Source organism: Manis javanica, chromosome 4 (genome assembly GCF_040802235.1).
Source record: "Manis javanica isolate MJ-LG chromosome 4, MJ_LKY, whole genome shotgun sequence".
NCBI classification, from domain to species: domain Eukaryota; kingdom Metazoa; phylum Chordata; class Mammalia; order Pholidota; family Manidae; genus Manis; species Manis javanica.
In genome coordinates, this window is record NC_133159.1 from 15,416,471 (window position 1) to 15,438,064 (window position 21,594).

Below are 21,594 nucleotides of genomic sequence, written 5' to 3' on the forward strand. Positions count from 1 at the left end.
TAAAAAAACATAAAAACTTACATGCAGTAAAGAAAATCATGGTTTACTTTAATAAATATCTTAGTTATTTTCTAGAGTGAGACTGTCTTTTTCACTCTAAAGGAATAAAGAAAAAGCAGCTTGCAATGCTTGAAATAATCAACAACTGCAAGGCAACACTGCGAATTTTTCCCTAGTAAAACTCAGACCTCTGAAAGGAAAATGAAGTCTGGAAGTTGGATAAAGTGAAAAGACTGCAGAGTCCTTGAGTCATTTGAAATTGACTCTGTACTAGTAATTAAAATTGTAGTGTTAAAATATATATCATGACCCATCACTATTCCTCAGTGAAGAAATCCTTTGTTTAGTATTTCCAGAGACTGTAAAGAATCTAACCACCGGCTCATCTACCATCACCAACTCGAGTCCACTACATAACACGACTTTGATCTCTCAGAAGAGAAGGTGAAACAGAAGAAACTTTCTGAAACAGTAGGCAGAAAACATGTATCACTCTACTTTGGCAATATTCTGAGCATCTCTTCTCACTAATTACTGTGAACATAGCGTATGAGTCTACAGTGACGCCAAGAGAAAAAAGAAAAGGCCTAGCTGTTGAACCTGGTAATCAGTGCCAGTTTGATCTCCTGGCTTTGTAATTTAGCTCAATTCTGTGAAAATTAACTGAGTTAAAGCAAATGTGTACCAACAATTAAGCAATAAAATGAGACACTTATTTTCCTTAAGTATTTAAGGCAATTCAAATTTCAAAATTTTGATATTTTTTAAAGATACAAAATGAAACAAAATGCGTAACTTTGCCTAATTTTCAATCTAAAACAGAATTCAAAGTATTTTAATAATAATAACTGGCTACTTGCTTCCAAAAGCCCATAGAGATCTTAAAGAGAATTCAGATCTCATTCAATACAAGCTTCTTATATACAAAGAGGAAAACAGCATTAATAGGAATTTTCAGTGGGTTGAATGTTAAAATAGTATTGGCAAGGTTGGGAGTCTAACCCAGGTCTCTTGACTCCCAGGACAGTGCATTTCTCTGCTTACTTTGAAATCTGCACCAAAAGACACTTTTAAATTCCAAATTCTTTACCATTCCCAGAGAAAGGACATTTTGGGCTTAGAGACTTTAGTTAAAGGGGTGTCATTTCAGGGCAAGTGAATAGAATCCACACATAAAGACTCTGTGTCTCACAAATTAACCATAGTTTGAAAATGTTATTTTAAATATTAATTGCTAATTGTTGAAAATCTTTCACTTTAATTAAACAAAACCTCCAAATTGGAGAGTGCTAGAAAGATTTAAAAGAAATATAAGAAAGGAAAATGTGCATAACGCCTTAAAACTTGCCATGTGTACATGTGTTACGTACATGAACACACATGTATAAAATCCTATTTTGAAGGGCAAGAAGCAGGTGAAGAGGTTGCCACTGCAACATATGAAGAAGAGATGGAGAACAATTTTTTTACATTTCCCTGTCTTATGTTTCAAAGCTATGAAATTCACTTTTCTTCAGCTTACCTGCCTTCACATAGTCCCTAACAGATTAATTTACTGTCAAACACTAAGTCACAGACACAGGTAGACACTTGGGACAAAAAGATCTGATTCACATAAGAAAGGGAGACTGTTACAACAAAAAAAGCATGTGGCTAAAGATATTTCTTTAATCTTATCTTTAGTTGGTTCGATATCAAATAGTGCACAATAATAAACCACACTATTGCCAACAGAAAATGACCAAGCCTGGCCTCTACTTTTATCTTAGAAGGGATAAAGCAAAGACCTACGATAAGCAAAGACCTGGAACACATTTCAAACTCTAGGGGAGAGTTTCTCAATTTCACACTAGTACCAGACAGGTAGCCAAATTAGATGACTTAGACACACATACTTGCACACACACATATAAATCTTGAGGATCAAGTCTGAAAGATATGAAAATAATAAATGCTACTTTTTAAAACCATTTAGTGTGTTCTGTTCTAAGACAGGACTTCATATAATCTTCATAACAACCTTCTTAAAGTTGGTAGGATTCTAATTCTCCCTTATATAATATATGAAGAAAAGAATTTCTAGAGATATTAAATAATTTGTCCAACATCATGTAACCAGAAAGAGACAGACCAAGAAACAGACAGAACCTAAGTCTGTTTGACTCTAAGCCTATAATTCTTTTTTTCCTATTTTGAAGGCTCTGCTTTCCATTATCATCCACAAACATGTCAACTGTTAAACCTAAGGAAACTGAGTTTCCCACAAAACTCCCTATTTTTCCAGGTATGCCAATTTAGAAAAACTTTATTCTATCAACAGATGTTAAGACCTTGTTAGGAAACAAATGAATCTGTATAAGCCTGTCTCTCTGAAAAGTAAAGGAAAAAAGGGGACTGTGAACCAGATTTACTGGGTAATTTCATCAAACTAGGCAAAATGGTAGCAAAAGAGACCACAAAGGAAAGCAAGATAATATTTCGTAACTCTTTTCCCTGGAACTCATTAACTCTGACTTCTAAAGCAAACCAATAAAATGGCATACAGAAGGGCACTGTGGGCCCAATAACCAAGAGCACAATGAGGTCATCCTTTCTTAAATGTGAACTATGCATTTGTAAACAGTGCTATCTTTCACAAAACTCAAGTGCTCTGGGCCAACTGCTTGAGTCAAATCACAACTTGAAACCATAAGAATTTGGAATGGAAAACTAAGCTCTCCCTCTTATGTGCCAGTTATTAACGACTGCTTGTCTCTCAGCTCAAAATTTACCTTGTTTGCCTGCACAGTAAAAGTGGATCTGTGCTCTTTAAATATTTTTCCATTTCAGCGGGCACAATTGTAAATTTTGCCAGTAGAGGGCACTGTTTAGACATTGCAGAAGGACAGGATTTTGCTTCCTGGTCCTTCTTGAAGTACAGGTAGCTTCTCTAGAATCTCGCTTCTCCAAGTGCCCAGCTCTCTAGAATGCATAGCTTCTTCAGTGCCAGGCTTCTGCTACACTGCACAGTAGCCAGCAGTATGTGGTGGCCAATAGCTCCCCCTGGCACCCTCTCAAGCAGTTTTGCAGCAAAGTGCCTTGTCTAAGAAACCTATGTGAGAACTTTCTTTCTATCAGCATCCTACAGGGAAGAATTCTGGCAAGTTCCAGAAGGTGGATTTCTAATAAGTTCCACTGCCCTGGCACCACAGCAATTTCTCTCTCTACCACTCAGGGAGCCATATCATGCCCTATCCAACATGGTCTAGATCTCAGCCCAAGATTGAGGGAGCAGTCTCTTACCTAACACTACTATGAACAAAGGAGGCACAAGGTTTGATAGGCGTTTTTTGGATTTTGAAGGCACAATGCACTACATTAGAGTGTGCTAAACCTCAACCTACTATAAAGTTACCTGGAGGTTTCCAAATTTGACTGAGGGATCGAACAAAAGAAGGCTCTGCAGCAGGTTTAATTTGTAATACAAGCTGCTCTACCACATGGGATGTATGACCCAGCATATCCAAGGTTACCGAAGTGTCTGTGACAGAGATGCTGTAAGGAGCCTTTTAGCCACTATGTATTGCAGCAGCTCTTTGCTAAAGGAGACTAGGGCTAGAGCGACCAGCTTTCCCCAACACTCCATAGAGTAAATTTCCAGTAAGTTCCAGAGGAAGAATTGCTAGCATGTTCCACTGGTATGATTCTACAGTGACTTCTCTATCATAAGGTGAGCCTTATTAGCTGTGCACACTGAGCCCTGGAGAAGGCTCTTCCATAGGTATTTAATCTCAGCCCCAGAAGAAACAGATGCTCCTTATATTTGCAACTGTTATATTGTTTAGAGTTCTCTTTTTTATTAGCCACTCCCTCATCAATCCAATTCAATAATCCTTTCTATTAAACTTTCCCTACTCAAGTAGTTTCTCTCTTCTGATTGGATTCTGACTAACATACCTTATTAATAGCTTAGGTGGTTCTGTTCAGTGCCATGAAAACCAACAAGAACTCTTTTTAAATAATTAAGAGTTCATTTTGACATGTTTTAGTTTTAAAACTCAAAACTAGGAATAATTAGACAAATTTTAAGCACAGTACTCAGTCCAAATTAGTTTATATATTCCTTAATAGGACAATTTCAGTTATGGTTTTGGCAAGCTGTACATTTCTTCTCCACTTTATAGTCTAAACTGTCACTAATCAGCACCTAACTTATAATCACCAGCTTTTAGTATTATTTTTAATAAATAATTCCTTATATCTCTTATTATTCAAGCTCTGGAAACCCTCAAAATGAAAGCCAAAATTGAAAATAATGTTATTCAATTAATTTTCATTATCAAAAACAAAAGTTCTTATGCATAAATACTGACAATCTCAAACAGCATCAGTCAAATGGCTTCACTATCTCCATATTCCAGAAAGGCCTTCATAACTCTAGCCCACTCTCAATCACAAAGTAGACCAAACAAGCATGTGATGGTGGGTTGGTACAAGTTAAACAGTATCTTGAGAAATGGCTTAAAATGCTGGGGACAAACCCATAATGACATTTTCTTAAAACAGTGTTTCAATATCTGCTGTACCTATTAATTGGAAATAATGCTAAAGAGTACACTAGTCTTCAACAATTCACCAAAATTTTAAGCTCAACAAATTCCAATAACCAACCTATTTATGAAATAAAAAACCAAACCAAAAAAAAAAAACGCCCATTAAAATTACTCAAGAGGGAAAAGACACTTTCTAAAAAAGTAGAAAATAACCAACACTACACCAAACTGGGAGAAGAAAGGAGACTAGCAGATTACACATTAAAAAGCAAACAAATGCTTTGTGGGGTCTTTAATGGACTTTAGAATTGCATCCTTATTTCTAAAACAACAAAAAGTAAAACTAAGTATCCCTGACAGTTCATTTCAAATTCCTCCATAAATAAAATGTACAAAATTGTTAGCAGCCACCATTATGGGTGTTATGTCTAAAAAATGCAAAAGACAAAACAGATATTACTCTTCAGGTAATGTTATATGTTAGTGCTTAAAAGTTAATGCTTTAGAAAAACAGAAAAGCTGCTTTTACATGGAAATTCCTTTAAAAGAAAATAAACGTTTTTCTTACTTGAGAGAGTCCAGGGGACGATGCATGTCCCGGGGGCGTTGCCGCAAGATTTGGATGCCCCTTGTTTATTTCATGTGCTGAATAAGGGGAAGGGGTCGGAGGTCCTGGCTGTCTTGCTACTTGTGTTACCTGTAAGGAAATCAATTATTTAGTAAAGTATTATAGTAGTAACTTCACTTTAATAACTTTAGATGAACTAATTTTTAAAAATTGGGTTCTCTACCTCACAATTTATACTAAAATAAGGGCTAGAGTGACTAAAGGCTGATTTCCAAAAATGAAGCAAAGAGACTGTTAGAAAAAAATTAGAAAAAAATAAACATGAATACTATAATCATTTTGTTAAGATTCTTGAAGCATAATCTAAAACCAAAAATGTTCAAGGAATAAAATACACAACATGAAAGAAGCCAGACTTGAAACTGTATACTGTAGGAAGTCATTTATATGACATTTTATAAAAGGAACAAAAAAGGGTTAAATGATTACAAGGGGAAGAGGCTGATTACAAAAGGGATGCAAGGAGATTTTGGAGCGTGACATAACTATTCTGTACCTTGACTGTGGTGAGGATTACATGTCTCTGTGTGTTTGTCAAAACTCACAGAACTGTACACAAAAACATGTGAATTTCACTTACATAAATTATACCTCAATAAATCTGAACCAAAAAGGGGTATCTTACTTATGTGACATATATGTACATGTACATATAAACATATGTGTGCATGTACATATTTCTACATGCATGCCTACATGTGTGTGCATATGTATTTATAATAGACATGTGCATATACACATACTCAACAGTGTATGTGTAATATATTTAAAAGATTTTTTAAGGAGATACACAAAGATCTTTACAGAAAGCATTACAGGTGTTTCTCTTTTTTTCTCATTTTTATTTTCTAACACAGTCAATAGTCATGAAGTTGTACAATAGAAAAATAGCTAGCATATGTTTCTATGCAAACAAAAATTACATGTTCCCACTTTTTGCTGGCAATAAACTGCCCATCAGCCTGTAATGGACATGAACCCATTTCACTTGGACATCAATCCTAGCCCGCTCCTCTCTATCATAGTCTAACCCAGACCAGCACTGACAGTTTGACAAACTTCCACAAATGGGCGCAACTCAGCAGTCATCTAATATGAAAGAATCCATTCTCCTTAAAGTGAGATTCTTAAAAAGGAACCTAAAAAAGGATTCTTGGAGGAGCTATGAACCCTGTTGCAGTCTAATTGAAACTACAGACTCTTCCTAGAATCACATTTTTAAGTGCATAAAATACATCAGACTATGACAAAAACCAATTATACTGAAATACAGGAATTAAAATTTGTGATACAGTAATATATGTGTTTATTAGCATGTTAAAAAGGACTAATGGCAGTTGTTGCCAACATTCATAAATTAAAGAAATGATAATATTCAATCACATATTTTCCCCATCTAATTTATTAGATCCCCTGAATTGTATCACAGAATTAGAAAGTCTGCCCTGGCAGAAAGGAAAGTGATCTCCATTAAATGATATTTGATTTTCCTTGAATTCACTCAGTCAGTCAGAAACTGTGAACAGAGTCTACTCCCTTGGTAACCTAACTTAAAACAGTTATAAACACCTATAGGCTCAGCGACTTGATCCCAATGCAGAAATAAAATGGACTCATGGAGAACTAACTATAATCAAAGTTGAGAGGCTAAAAGAGACATGACTGATGATAGGATGTGACCAGATTAAGACTTTAATTAATTGTATGAAATTTCTTCCTTGCTTTTTAAGTAGCTTTATGATTTTCTTCAAAAACTGTTTCCACTTTTTAGTGAAAATTACCTTTGTAAGAGCATGAGGTTAACCACAAAATGTGACAGCATTTATAAATCTTATTGAGGAAATTTTTAAAAGGATAAAAATTGGATTACTATTTAAACATTCACTTTAGAAAACTAGTAACTTAAATGTAGAGTTCCTGAAAACAAATTTCTCCCCAATAAGGCTTTATAAATTTATATTCTAATTTCACATGCTTTAGAAAAAATTATTTTGACATCCAACTAAGGTAAAATATCAAAATGTATATATACTTTAACATTAAAAAAGAAATCTGCACAATGAAATAAAATGAGAACAAAGGAGTTAGCTATATAAAATCCATGTTAGGTCAATTCTCCCAATTTATCCTGTTAAAACAAAGACTAAACTTACCCAGGGCAATAAACGATAGTATGGATAAATGTAAAAAAAAGTTATTACTGACTAAGAATATTAAAACACATAGGAACTCAAGATGGCAGCATGAGTAGGGCAGTGGAAATCTCCTCCCAAACCCATATGTATTTTTGAAAATACAACAAATACAACTAGGCCTAACAGAGAGACAAGAAGATACAGTACAACAGCCAGGCTACATCTACATCTGCTAGAACTCAGCATCTCAGGAAAAGGATAAGATACAAAGCCATGACCCAGCAGGACCCGAGCACTCCACCCATCCTAGCTCACCAGTGAGAGGAAAAGAATCAGAGTGGGAAGGGAGTGGAAGCAGAGGATGGCTAAATTACCAGCCCTAGTGATGTGCACCAGGAGCACAGACACACAATGTATGGTGTACTGGATATTAGAGAAAAGGAAAGGTAAAATTCAAGATGGAGACTGCAAGCGGGTCCCCACAGCTGGCTTCCCTGGGACAAAAGAAAAGTGGGTGCTTTTTAAAAGTCCTAAAGGGACAAGGGCTTAACAGCTGGACAAAGTCATCCCAGCACACTCAGACCAGAAGGCTGGGAATCTTAACGAGCTTCAGGTGACCTACCCTCTGGGGGGTAATGCAGCCCCAAAGCCCATCACGATGATAAGCAGCCTGCCATTCATTCCCCCGGGCTGGCACTGCCAGCAAACTGGCTGACCCGACACAGCTGTGAGGCAGCCGGAAAACAGCCCTGTCGACAGCAAGCACACAGAGTCTTCTCACACCACACAGCTAACCAGGACAGACCCAGAGGCTGCCACTGGCATGCAGCTGCCTGGCACAGACAGAGGAAGCCGGAGCACGTTCCAGAAGGCACGAAGGAGCATCATTCTCACAGGAGAACACACCTGGCATATCTGCGACCCCCTGCAGTGCCCTAGGCTATCTCGAGGGCTGTCCCGCCCACGGCAGCTCAGGAGATTATTCCAGGAACTGCTTCTGCTGTGTGGGTAAATGGAACAGGCAGCAGAAGCTGGAGCAACATTCAGAAGGCACGAAGGGGAGCCATTCTTGCAGGAGAACACACCCAGCACATCTGCGAGCCCCTGCAGGTGCCTAGGCTATCCCAAGGGCCGCCCTGCCCATGGCAGCTCAGGGATTGAACCAGAGGCTACCCCATGCACCCAGTTGACTGACACAGGCAGACAGAGCCAGAGCAAGGTCCAGATGGAACGAAGGGGCACCGTTCTCAAAGGAGAACACACCCAGCGCATCTGGGACCCCCAGCAGTGCTCTACGCTATCCCGAGGGCCACCCCACCATGGCAGCTCCGGAGATTATCCCAGACAGTGCTCCCTGTCTATGGGTAACCAACACAGGCAGCGGAGAAGGGTAAACCGACCAGCAAGTCGCAAGGGACTTTGTTCTCCCAGCTGACACATGCGCCACCTGCCTGCAACCAGTTCTATCACCACGAAAAGGCAAAAGAGCCTGGTCCAGTCAAAAATCACTCAAGACAACCCCAGAGAGAGGCCAGGTGAATTCCTGAGAAAGAATGTGAAATAAAGGTCATAACCATGCTGAAAGACCTGCAGAGAAATATGCAAGAGCTTAGGGATGAAGTCTAGAGGGAGATAAAAGAAATGAAACAATCAATAGAAGGTCTTAAGAGCAGAGTGGATGAGGGGCAAGAGACTGTTAATGGAACAGATATTAGAGAAGAGGAATATAGAGAAGCTGAGGCAAAGACAGATTAAAGGATCTGTACAGATGAAAGAATATTAATAGAATTGTGTGATCAATCCAAACAAAACAATATTTGCATTAGAGGGGTACCAGAAGAAGAGAGAGAAAAAGGGATAGAAAGTGTCTTTCAAGAAATAACTGCTGAAAACTTCCCCAAGCTGGGGAAGGAAATAGTCTCATAGACCATGGAAGCCCACAGATCTACCAACACAAGGGACACAAGGAAGAAAACACCAAGACATATAAGAATTAAAATGGCAAAGATCAACGACAAGGACAGAGTAATAAAGGAAGCCAGAGAGAGAAAAAAGATCACCTATAAAGGAAAACCCATCAGGCTATCACCAGACATCTCAACAGAAACCTTACAGGCCAGAAGAGAATGGCATGATATATTTAAGGCAATGAAACAGAAGGGCCTTGAACCAAGAATACTGTATCCAGCACAATTATCATTTAACTTTGAAGAAGGGATTAAACAATTTCCAGATAAGCAAAAATTGAGGGAATTTACCTCGCACAAACCTCCTCTACAAGATATTTTAAAGGGACTGCTCTAAATGAAAGCATTCCTAAGGCTAAATAGATGTCACCAGAGACAATAAAATCACAGCAAAGAAAGCAGACCACCAAATACTTACTAAATGCAAAATAAAATCAACTATACACAAAAGTGGTCAAAGGAAACACAAAAGAGTACAGAATAAAACACCAAATATAGAGAGAATGTAAGGGGAAGAATAACAAGGGAGAGAAATAAAGAATCATCAAACTGTGTTTATAATAGTGTAATAAGAGAGTTAAGTTAGACGGTTAGATAGTAAAGAAGCAACCATTGAACCTTTGGTAACCATGAATCCAACACCTCCAATGGCAATAAGTGCATATCTATCGATGATCACATTAAATATAAATGGTCTGAATGCATCAGTCAAAAGACACAGAGTAATAGAATTGATAAAAAAGCAAGACCCATCTATATGCTGCTTACAAGAGACTCACCTCAAACACAAAGACATACTCAGACTAAAAGTGAAGGGATGGAAAAATATATTTCCTGCATACAAAATGGAGAAACAAGCAGGTGTTGCAGTACTTGTATCAGAGAAAATAGACTTCAAAGAAAGTATCAAGAGATAAAGAAGGACAGTACATAATGATAAAGGGGTCAGTCCAACAAGAGGATATAACCATTATAAATATATGTGCAACACAACACAGGAGCACCAACATATGTGAAACAAATACTAACAGAATTAAAGGAGGAAATAGAATCCAATGCATTCATTTTAGGAGACTTCAACACACCACTCACTCCAAAGGACAGATCCACCAGACAGAAAATAAGTAAGGACACAGAGGCACTAAAGAACACACTCGAACAGATGGACCTAACAGATATCTACAGAACTCTACACCTAAAGGAACACGATACACATTCTTCTCAAGTGCACATGGAACATTTTCCAGAATAGACCACATACTAGAACACAAAAAGAACCACATTAAATTCAAAAAGACTAAAATTCTACCAAACAACTTCTCAGATCACAAAGATATAAAACTAGAAATAAATTCCACAGAGAAAACAAAAAGGCTCACAAACACATGGAGGCTTAACAACATGCTCCTAAATAATCAATGGATCAATGACCAAATTAAAACAGAGATCAAGCAAAATATGGAGACAAATGACAACAACAGCACAATGCCCCAACATCTGTGGGACGCAGTGAGGGCATTTCTACAAGGAAAGTATACAGCAATTCAGGCCTATTTAAACAAGGAAGAACAATCCCAAATGAATAGTCTAAAGTCACAATTATTGAAACTGGAAAAAGAAGAATAACTGAGGCCCAAAGGAAGCAGAAGGAGGGACATAATAAAGATCAGAGAAGATAAATAAAATTCAGAACAATAAAACAATAGAAAATAGCAATGAAAACAAGAGCTGGTTCTTTGAGAAAGAAAATGAAATCGACAAGCCCCTATCCAGACTTATTAAGAGAAAAAGAGAATCTACACACATAAACAGAATCAGAAATGAGAAAGGAAAAATCATGACAGATCCCACAGAAATACAAAGAATTGTGAGAGAATACTATGAAAATGAATATGCTAACAAGCTGGATAAGCTGGAAGAAATAGACAACTTCCTAGAAAAATACAACCTTCCAAGACTGACCAAGGAAGAAACACAAAATCTAAACAGACCAATTGCCAGCAATGAAATTGAATCAGTAATCAAAAAACTACTCAAGAACAAAACTCCCGATCCAGATGGATAAACCACTGAATTTTATCAGACATATAGAAAATACATAATACCCATTCTCCTTAAAGTTTTCCAAAAAATAGGAAGGAATACTTCCAAACTCATTCTATGAAGCCAGCATCACTACAATACCAAAACCAGGCAAAGACATGACAAAAAAAGAAAATTACAGACCAATATCCCTGATGAATGTCGATGCAAAAATACTCAACAAAATATTAGCAAACCGAATTCAAAAATACATCAAGAGGATCACATACCATGATCAAGTGGGATTCATCTCAGGGATACAAGGATGGTACAACACTCACAAATCCATCAACATCATCCACCATATCAACAAAAAGAAGGACAAAAACCACATGATCATCTCCATAGATGTTAAAAAAGCATTCAACAAAATTCAACATCCATTCATGATAAAAACTCTCAAAAAAATGGGTATATAGCGCAAGCACCTCAACATAATAAAGGCCATATATGACAAACCCACAGCCAACATCATACTTAACAGCAAGAAGCTGAAAGCTTTTCACCTAAGATTGGGAACAAGACAGGGATGACAACTCTCCCCACTGTTATTCAACATAGTACTGGAGGTCCTAGCCATGGCAATTAGACAACACAAAGAAATAAAAGGTATCCCAATTGGTAAACAACAAGTCAAACTGTCACTATTTGCAGATGACATGGTATTGTACATAAAAAAACCCTAAAGACTCCACTCCAAAACTACTAGAACTAATATCTGAATTCAGCAAAGTTGCAGGATACAAAATTAATACACAGAAATCTGTTGCATTCCTATACACTAACAATGAACTAGCAGAATGAGAAATCAGGAAAACAATTCCATTCACAATTACATCAAAAAGAATAAAATACCTTGGAATAAACCTAACCAAGGAATTGAAAGACCTATACCCTGAAAACTACAAGACACTCTTAAGAGAAATTAAAGAGGACACTAACAAATGGAAATTCATCCCATGCTCTTGGCTAGGAAGAATTAACATTGTCAAAATGGCCATCCTGCCTAAAGCAATCTACAGATTCAATGCAATGCCTATCAAAATACCAACAGCATTATTTAACGAACTGCAACAAATAGTTCTAAAATCATATGGAACCACAAAAGACCCTGAATAGCCAAAACCATCCTGAGAAGGAAGAATAAAGCAGGGGGGATCTTGCTTCCCAACTTCAAGCTCTAATACAAAGCCACAGTAATCAAGACAATTTGGTACTGGCACAAAAACAGACCCATAGACCAGTCGAACAGAACAGAGTTCAGATAGTAATCCAAGCATATATGGTCAATTAATATATGATAAAGGGGCCATGGATATACAATGGGGAAATGACAGCCTCTTCAACAGCTGGTGTTGGCAAAACGGAACCGCTACATGTAAGAGAATGAAACTGGATCATTGTCTAACCCCATACACAAAGGTAAATTCAAAATGGATCAAAGACCTGAATGTAAGTCATGAAACCATAAAACTCTAAGAAAAAAACATAGGCAAAATCTCTTGGATATAATCATGAGAACTTCTTCATGAACTTATCTCCCCAGGCAAGGGAAACAAAAGCAAAAATGAACAAGTGGGACTACATCAAACTAAGAAGTTTCTATACAGCAAAGAACACAATCAATAGAACACAAAGACATCTTACAGTATGGGAGAATATATTCATAAATGACATATCCGATAAAGTGTTGAATCCAAACTACATAAAAAGCTCATGCACCTCAACAAACAAAACACAAGTAATCCAATTAAAAAATGGGCAGAGGATCTGAATAGGCACTTCTCCAAAGAAGAAATTCAGATGGCCAAGAGGCACAGGAAAAGATGCTCCACATCGCTAATCATCAGAGAAATGTAAATTAAAATCACAATGAGATCACTTCACACCAGTAAGGATGGCCACCATGCAAAAGACAAACAACAACAAATATTGGTGAGGATGTGGAGAAAGGGGAACCCTCCTACACTGCTGGTGGGAATGGAAATTAGTTCAGCCATTGTGGAAAGCAATATGGAGGTTCATCAAAAAATTCAAAATACAAATACCAATTGATCCAGGAATTTCACTCCTAGAAATTTACCCTAAGAATGCAGAAGCCTAATTTCAAAAAGACAGATGCACCCCTATGTTTATCGCAGGATTATTTACAATAGCCAAGAAATGGAAGCAACCTAAATGTCCATCAGTAGATGAATGGATAAAGAAGATGTGGTACATATACACAATGGAATATTATTCAGCCATAAGAAGAAAACAAATCCTACCATTTGCAACAACATGGATGGAGCTAGAGGGTATTATGCTCAGCGAAATAAGCCAGGTGGAAAAAGACAAGTATCAGATGATTTCACTCATCTGTGGAGTATAAGAACAAATAAAAAACTGAAGGAACAAAACAGCAGCAGACTCACAGAACCCAAGAATGGACTAACAGTTACCAAAGAGAAAGGGGCCGGGGAGGATGGGTGGGAAGACAGGGATAAGGGGGAAAATGGGGCACAACGATCAGCAGACATAATGTAGGGGTGGGGTCACAAGGAGAGCTGTACAACACAGAGAAGACAAGTAGTGATTCTATAGCATCTTACTACGCTGATGGACAGTGACTGTAATGGGGTATGTGGTGGGGACTTGGTTATAGGGGGAGTGTAGTAACGATAATGTTGCTCATGTAATTGTAGATTAATGATACCAAAAAGTATATATATATTAAAACATTACTCATACATGTTATTTATAACAAAGTGAAATAAAATAAGATTGTTTGATCTACTACTGGCAGGGATCTAAGGAAAGAGGACATAGATAGGATATTGTGAATGGTTTACCATGCCCCCAATTTATCACAACTGCCTTAAAACTAACCATACCTCAAAAATGTTTCCATTATGGGGTACATATCCTAAGGAAATATTGCCTCAAAAGTCAGGAACTTAAAGATATATCCAGAAGCACTACACATATAGCAAAGAAGGTAGAAATATCAAATAATGGGGAAAGAAGGTAACAGACTAAAGACAAGAAATATGTTAAAGTGGACTATCAATAAAAATGAGTATGTAAAAAATCAATTAAAAAATTCACTCTTAGAACTGTAAAGACTTTCTTTGCAAAGACTGATAAAAGAAGTATAAATATCAATGATTTCAGGTAAAAATTAGTGTTCATCTAGTGTGTTTTCACATGAAAACTGAGTACCCTCTTTAGAGTACTGTATCACCTCATAAAATACAAATGTTTCACAGAAAGAGAAAAGGCATTTTGCTAAAGCCAAAAATACTGTGCTATTACTACACTAAAAGTTTCCTTAAAGCAGGAGCCAATGAAAAACAACTTTCATAAGCAAATACCCCTGAAGCATGCTTCCTTGGCTGTTCCTAAACCACTGTGCCGAACTGCAGGGATCCTTTGGTACAGTATATTTTAGTAAGCTACTCCGTCCCAAATTTGGGGGTTTCTACTACTAAAAGCAAGACAAAGAAAAATCTGCATCAAAGTAATAGGAGAACAGTGTCATTCTTAAAAAATTCTTTCTAGAAACAAGCTGCTACATGCAATAAATCTCTGACCTTCAACTGTGCTCCATTTAATTGAAAAAGACTCCTATTGTGTCACACTGTATCTGCTTTCAGTGTCTTATAGAGTTTAATATCTTTACCAGAGAAAAAAGTATACTACCTTCAATTAGATATTATACAAAATATAAATAGTTGACACAATCCTACCTGAAGGAAATGGCACGAGGACTAATGAAGTTACTGGGGATACAAATCAAAGCTATATAAAACTTGTAATACTTCTTTCAAAACATCCCTAAATTAATGATTACTGAATCTTTTAATCTCTTGGCTACAGTTTCTTCTCTTTGGATAAATTATTCCATTTAACAGCATACTATTATAATCCATGTCCTTTGAAGGCAGTGACAAGTTTTCATATAAAGAAAAAACATGCTTTCCCATTATTTCAAAGATACTACTACCACCCCAGTTACAGAGGCAGGGAGCAAAGGCATGAAAGAGCTAATTATGGCAATTAGTTCACCAACTCCAAATCTAAAAAGGTTTGTCTTTTATACAGTATTAGTCCTGAGCAATATTAACCACTTCTTAGAGTGCACTTGTGTGTGTGTGTGTGTGTGTGTGCGCGTGTGTGTTTTATTCAGGCTTAAAGAATAATATGCTAAAGAAACTTTAATTTTTCACAGATACCATATTTTTGAATTGGTACAACAAATTTTGAATTGAATTTATAACAACTTTGGGACAGAATTTGTCATTAGCTAGTAACCTTGAAAACAGGCATACCCTATGACCCAGCTCGTCCACTCCTCTGGGTATACATCTGTGAGAAACAGGACAATGTGCACCAATGTATATGTACAAAAATGTTCACAGTTGTACTGTTCACAGTAACCAAAAATTGGAAATAATACATCTGTTCATTTACAGGAGAATGGATCAATAATGAAATATTTTCCTACAAAGAAACTGAGTGAAAAACTAGAGCAACACACCATAACCCAGATGACTCTAATGAACAATACTGAGTGAAAAGCAACACAGACGAATACACAGTATGACTACCACAAAGTTCCAAACCAAGCAAAACTTAACTCTGTTAGTTTAGAAATGCATAAATGGTTGGGAGCAGTGAATATAAAGGCAGGGAAAATTTTTTAAGGGAGATATATTACTTTCGGAAGAAAAAGTGTTGTGAATATGAAAGGGCTTATAATTTTTTTCACCTGACACACAATATTTACTTTAAAATTATTTGTTAAACGCTACTTCTATGTTTTATGCATGTATGTTTTAATCCTCTCCCACTCCCTAAAGGAGATTAGATTAAAAAAAACAAGCAAACTACTTAACACCTGGAGTAAAATATTAGTTACACTGGTATTTGTTATATTTTTGCTGTATAGAGTAGAAAGACTATGAAAAGAAAATAAATACTGCCACAAGAGAAAAAACGTCTAAAATTTTAGCTGAGTGAAAACTAATTTAGGTAGCAAATTTTTTTTTCAATGTAAAGAATTACTTTCTTTTTTTATTTATATACAATCTTACATTAGTTTCAACAACACAGTGGTTCAACAGTTACCCATATTATTAAATCCTCATCCCCACTAATGTAGTTACTATCTGTCAACATAGGAAGATGTTACAGAATCATAGGCTATACTCTACATGCTGCAATAGAGCTAGTGAATTTTCATTCAATATTTCCACCTAAAAATAATCTCCTATAAAAATCATTTTAAGGATCTTTTGAAAATTTGAAGGTAAACCTTTAAGTTAGTAGGTATAAAGTTTATTTAGTTAACATTAAATTACCTGATTTGATAAAATATTCTGGCCAATTAAGAGCTATCATACATAAACTACAATTTTCAAGTAATAACAATTTAAAAATAGAAAACATCATAAATTTTTCTCTATGAATATGATCAGTCTCTCTTGACCCCAGAGCAATGGAAATACCATGCAGGAAACATATGAGAAAATATTGGCCAGGTGTAAGCAGTAGGAAGTAGGGACTACAAACAATTGGAGAGAATCACCATCCCTTGCAGGATAGCAGATTCGCAGATACTCAGCTGTAGCCAAGTGCTCCCATTCAGAAATTCCAGATAAGTGGTGCTATATCCTCCAAGTTTTCAAGAGAAACCAAAAATAAGGATTTTTACATTAAATTATCCTGAATTCCAAAATACTGTACAAGCCAAATAAAGTACATCCACAGATTAAATACACAGGCAGCCAGTGTATGAATCTGGTTCTAGAGGGACCCTCATGATAATCATCAAATATAAATTTTTCATTTTATGGAAGTACTTATATATAGACTTGTGACTGGATTCTAGATAAATAGGCATTGACTGAATACAGATACATTGTTAAATATTATGCCCACATATATAAAGCATGTTTTTATTTATTGCATGTGCAATAAAACATGCAATAAAAACATCGTACTTAAAAACATAAAGTAATTAAATCCCTACTAAAAGGATTACAAAGGAATACTCCAGGATTCCTATCAAGTAATATTAATGTTTTCAGCAACAAATGATTCATATAAAGATAAAAAGGGCACATGGTTTATGTTTGAAAAGCTGTCCCTTACTTTTTTATCCCAAGATAAAGTTTAGCTGGTGAGGTCATCTAAAAACATTCCAACAGCTGCAACCCCACTAGAAAAGACCAATCAGTTTGTGGTAGATTGGAAAGATTCCAAAGTTTTCCTACTTGGCTAATTTCAATATCCTCTGATTCTTTGGCAGCTGAATGAACAGTTTCCTCCCTTGGATCAGTTTTTCATACCACTCTAGTTCATCTTTCAGATAATTTATTTGCCAGTATCTGCAGATATTTATTAAAGATATCAAGAAATAAATAAAAGCTGGCCTACTCAACTGTAACACATCACTACAGTGGATACTACAAAATTTTATTTAATATCATGACATTTTTCAAATTCTCTCTGACTACCTACCAATCCCCACCCACCACCAGGGAAAAAAAAAAACTCTCCTCTTTGCTCTACTCTTAGCTGCACTTACTAGGCTGAAACGTATGGAAGACTAGATAGTTAAAGTGTTTTTGGCATTTAATATTTCTCAAGCAAACAGATGTTATCAGGACAGTTCTACCATGAACTCTGTTAGCAGGGGAGTTCAATTCTGAGGATGTTTCTCTTCTAATTTAGTAGTTGGCAATGGAAGCAAAAAGAAAAAGATGAGCTGTTTTTTCAGTTATTACCATTTGAGTACCTACCACAGATCAGTAACAATACTAGCAACATGAAACAAGAAAAAAACACCTGTCCTCAAAATATGACTATGTACAAAAAGTAACAAAGAATACAGCATATGTGAATCCTTGGGGGCCAGAGGACAAACTGTTGTTAAGCAGAATTTTAATATTGCTCTCAATATTCCTGTCTCTGTAAATATTCCTGTCACTATTCCTGTACACACTCTGTATAATTCCTTCCCCTTAAGAATGGGTAGAACCAGTGAATATGATGGGATATCAGACTTATAACTAGGTAATTAAACAACCGAAATTCAGACCCTGCATCCTTTAAAACACACAGACTCATCAGAGAGATGCTCTCCTAATGTTCCTAAAGACTAAGCAAACTTCCATGTTGTGAGAGGGCCACACAGCAAGGACCAGATGGTGGCTGCTAGGCGCTGAGAGCAATACCAACAGCCAGCAAGAAAACAGGGGCTTCAGTACTACAACCACAAAGAAATTAATTCTTCCAACAATCCCAATGAGCATGCAAGTAAACGCCAAGCCTCGCATGAGGTTACAGCCCTTGCCAACACCTTAATCTCAGCATGGTCCTGATCATTGCATCTCCTCTCCTTTCCTCCCCTCTCCTCCCCTCTCTTCTACTCTCTTCTTCTCTAGTGAGTAGTGGACTCTGTTAATGGATGCCCGGACCCACAGAAACTGTGAGATAATAAATGTTACTTTAAGCTATAAAGTTTGTGGTGATCTGTTATGCAGTGATGCCAAAAACTAGAAAATAACCTACATGGCAGAGAAAAATAATGGGTATAAGGCCCTGAAGTCTCGACAAGGCCAGGGAATGGAAGTCACCAAAGTGGTACAAGTGAGGGAGAGGGCAGTACACCATGCGGCCAAAAAGAGATGGCAGCAGAGGCAATATTACTCAAGGACTTGTGGGCATTGTATGAGTACTTTAGATAATATTCTAAGTGGAGTACAAAGTTACTAGAAGTTCTAAGCAGGCGCATGATGAGATCTGATGTTTTCCTAAGATCATTTTGAATGTTTAATGAAATAGAAAGATTTGAAGAGTGCAATAATGGAAACAGATTAGTTAAAAAGCTATCACAATAAGGTAGGCTAAAACTGATGGCAGCATACAACAGTAGTGACAATGAAGATGAAAAGAGTGGACCGATTTAGCTTATATCTTGGAGGCAGAGCCAACAGACCTTGCTACTGATTTGACAAAAGGAAAGGGACAGAAGGAATGAGGACTGACTGACTCATTCATTTAATACACACTTATTAAGAATGAACTTTATGCCATGCATTCTTCTAGGTATACATGGGATATATGTGTTAATAAGAGATGAGTTTATATTCTAGCTCAAGGCAATATTACATACTGCTTTTAAAAATGACAGAATATATTATTTAAAAATGATAACTATTACAGAAATCAAGAATGGCTTGAAATATTAGGTGGGTGGAGGTATTACTCTGCCATAGAGAGGATCAGAGGAAGAACAGATTTATGTGAAGGGGTAATCAAAAGTAAACTTTTAGATGCCTATTAGATAATCCAAATGGAAGTGATAAGTAACCAGTTGAATACATGAGTGTAAGTGGGGAAAGGAGTCAGGGCTTGAGAGGATGAATTTAGAGGTAGGTTCATTATCAAAGTTCCAGGTAATCTCCAAGCAAATTATGAAAACTAGCAAATGAAAGGATGAAAAGTTTGAAATTTATAAAATGGCAAAAAACAAAGATAAATATTATTTCTGGATCAATTTGGTCTGTGTTGTTGCATAACCTAAGACAGTGTTCACTCACTCTACAGAAACAATTTGATTTACTTCTGCTTATAATTCTAAAAGAAAAAATAAGGTTATCATAAAATAAATCAATAATCTCCTAAACTGAAATTAAATGAGAATCAGTGTCTCAGAATTTAAAAGGCAAAAGGTGACTGAAGGACTGTCAATCAAATTTCGTGTCCTTAGGATCAATATGGACTGAGTAAAAAAGAGAAAGCAACACAATACTTTTATTTTTTAGGTTGGCTAATAACTTTTTTTAGTTGAAGAATAATTGACAAACACCAAAGATTTTTCATTTTAAATAAAGGGTATGCTGATGTTCGGGCTGAATATAAAATACAGGGGAGAGGAGAGAGAATAAAAGAGAGGCAGAGGAGGAGCCAAGATCGCGGCATGAGTAGAACAGTGGAAATCTCCTCCCAAAATCATATATATTTTTGAAAACACAACAAATACTATTCCTAAAAGAGAGACCAGAAGATACACAACAACAGCCAGACTACATCTACACCTGCGAAAACCCAGCACCTCACGAAGGGGGTAAGATACAAGCTGCAGCCCAGGTTGCGCCCTTTACCCCAGCTCCCAGTGGAAGGAGAGGAGTAAGAGCATGGAGGGAGAGGGAGGGGACTGCTGAACACACAGCCCTAGCCATCCGCACTGGGAGCACAGACTCACAGTGTATGGTGTGCTGGATACTAGGGAAACAGAACAGTAAAACCTGCGAGCGGATCCCAGCAGCCAGCGACCCTGGGACAAAAGAAAAGCGAGTGCCCTTTGAAAGTCTTAAAGGGACAGGGACCCCACAGCTGGACAGAAGCATCCTGGCAAACTCACACCAGCAGCTGGGAATCCCGGGGAACTCCGGGCACCCTAACCCCCTGGGTGGCAGTGCAACTCGGAGGCCCCTGACAGCGATAAACACCATCCTGTCCGTTCCGCCTCCAGCGCAGCTCCGCGATAGCGGAGCAGCAGCCTGAGGCCAGCCATGCCGACAGCAGCAGGGCAGAGCTTCTTACACAGCAGCCAGGCAAGAATCAGAGGCCCCATCTCTGCGCAGCTGCCCAGCACAAGCCACTAGGGGTCGCTGTTCTCCCAAGAGAGGAAGGCCACAAACTAGCAAGAAGAAACATTCTCCCAGCCGACACACGCCAGATCCCCACAACTACCTCTATCGCCATGAAAAGGCAGAAGAACTTGATACAGACCAAAATCACAGAGACAACCTCTGAGGAGGAGCTGGGCCAGATAGACCTAACCAATCTTCCTGAAAAATAATTCAAAATAAAGATAATAACCATACTGCTGGAGCTGCAGAGAAAAATACAAGAGCTAACGGACAAAGTAGGGAGGGAGACTACAGAAATAAAACAATCTATGGAAGGATTTAAAAGCACAATGGATGAGATGCAAGAGGTCATTGATGGAATAGAAACCAAAGAACAGGAATGCATAGAAGCAGATACAGAGAGAGATAAGAGGATCTCCAGGAATGAAACAATATTAAGAGAACTGTGTGACCAATCCAAAAGGAACAATATCCACATTATAGGGGTACCAGAAGAGAGACAGTGAGAAAAAAGGATAGAAAGTGTATTTGAAGAAATTATTGCTGAAAACTTCCCCAAACTGGAGGAGGAAATAATCTCTCAGACCACGGAAGTACACAGAACTC

At 37.3% G+C, this 21,594-nt stretch overlaps 1 protein-coding gene across 12 annotated transcripts in view; it reads right to left on the reverse strand.

Annotated features, from left to right (window-relative positions):
* Positions 1-21,594, reverse strand: part of EIF4G3 (eukaryotic translation initiation factor 4 gamma 3) — a 377,936-nt gene that overhangs the window by 229,462 nt on the left and 126,880 nt on the right. For all 12 annotated transcript variants that reach the window (XM_073233344.1, XM_036999821.2, XM_036999830.2 and 9 more), the window contains exon 3: positions 5,101-5,229. In XM_073233344.1, coding sequence (XP_073089445.1) covers positions 5,101-5,229 — 129 coding nt within the window. The remainder of the gene's footprint in view (positions 1-5,100; positions 5,230-21,594) is intronic.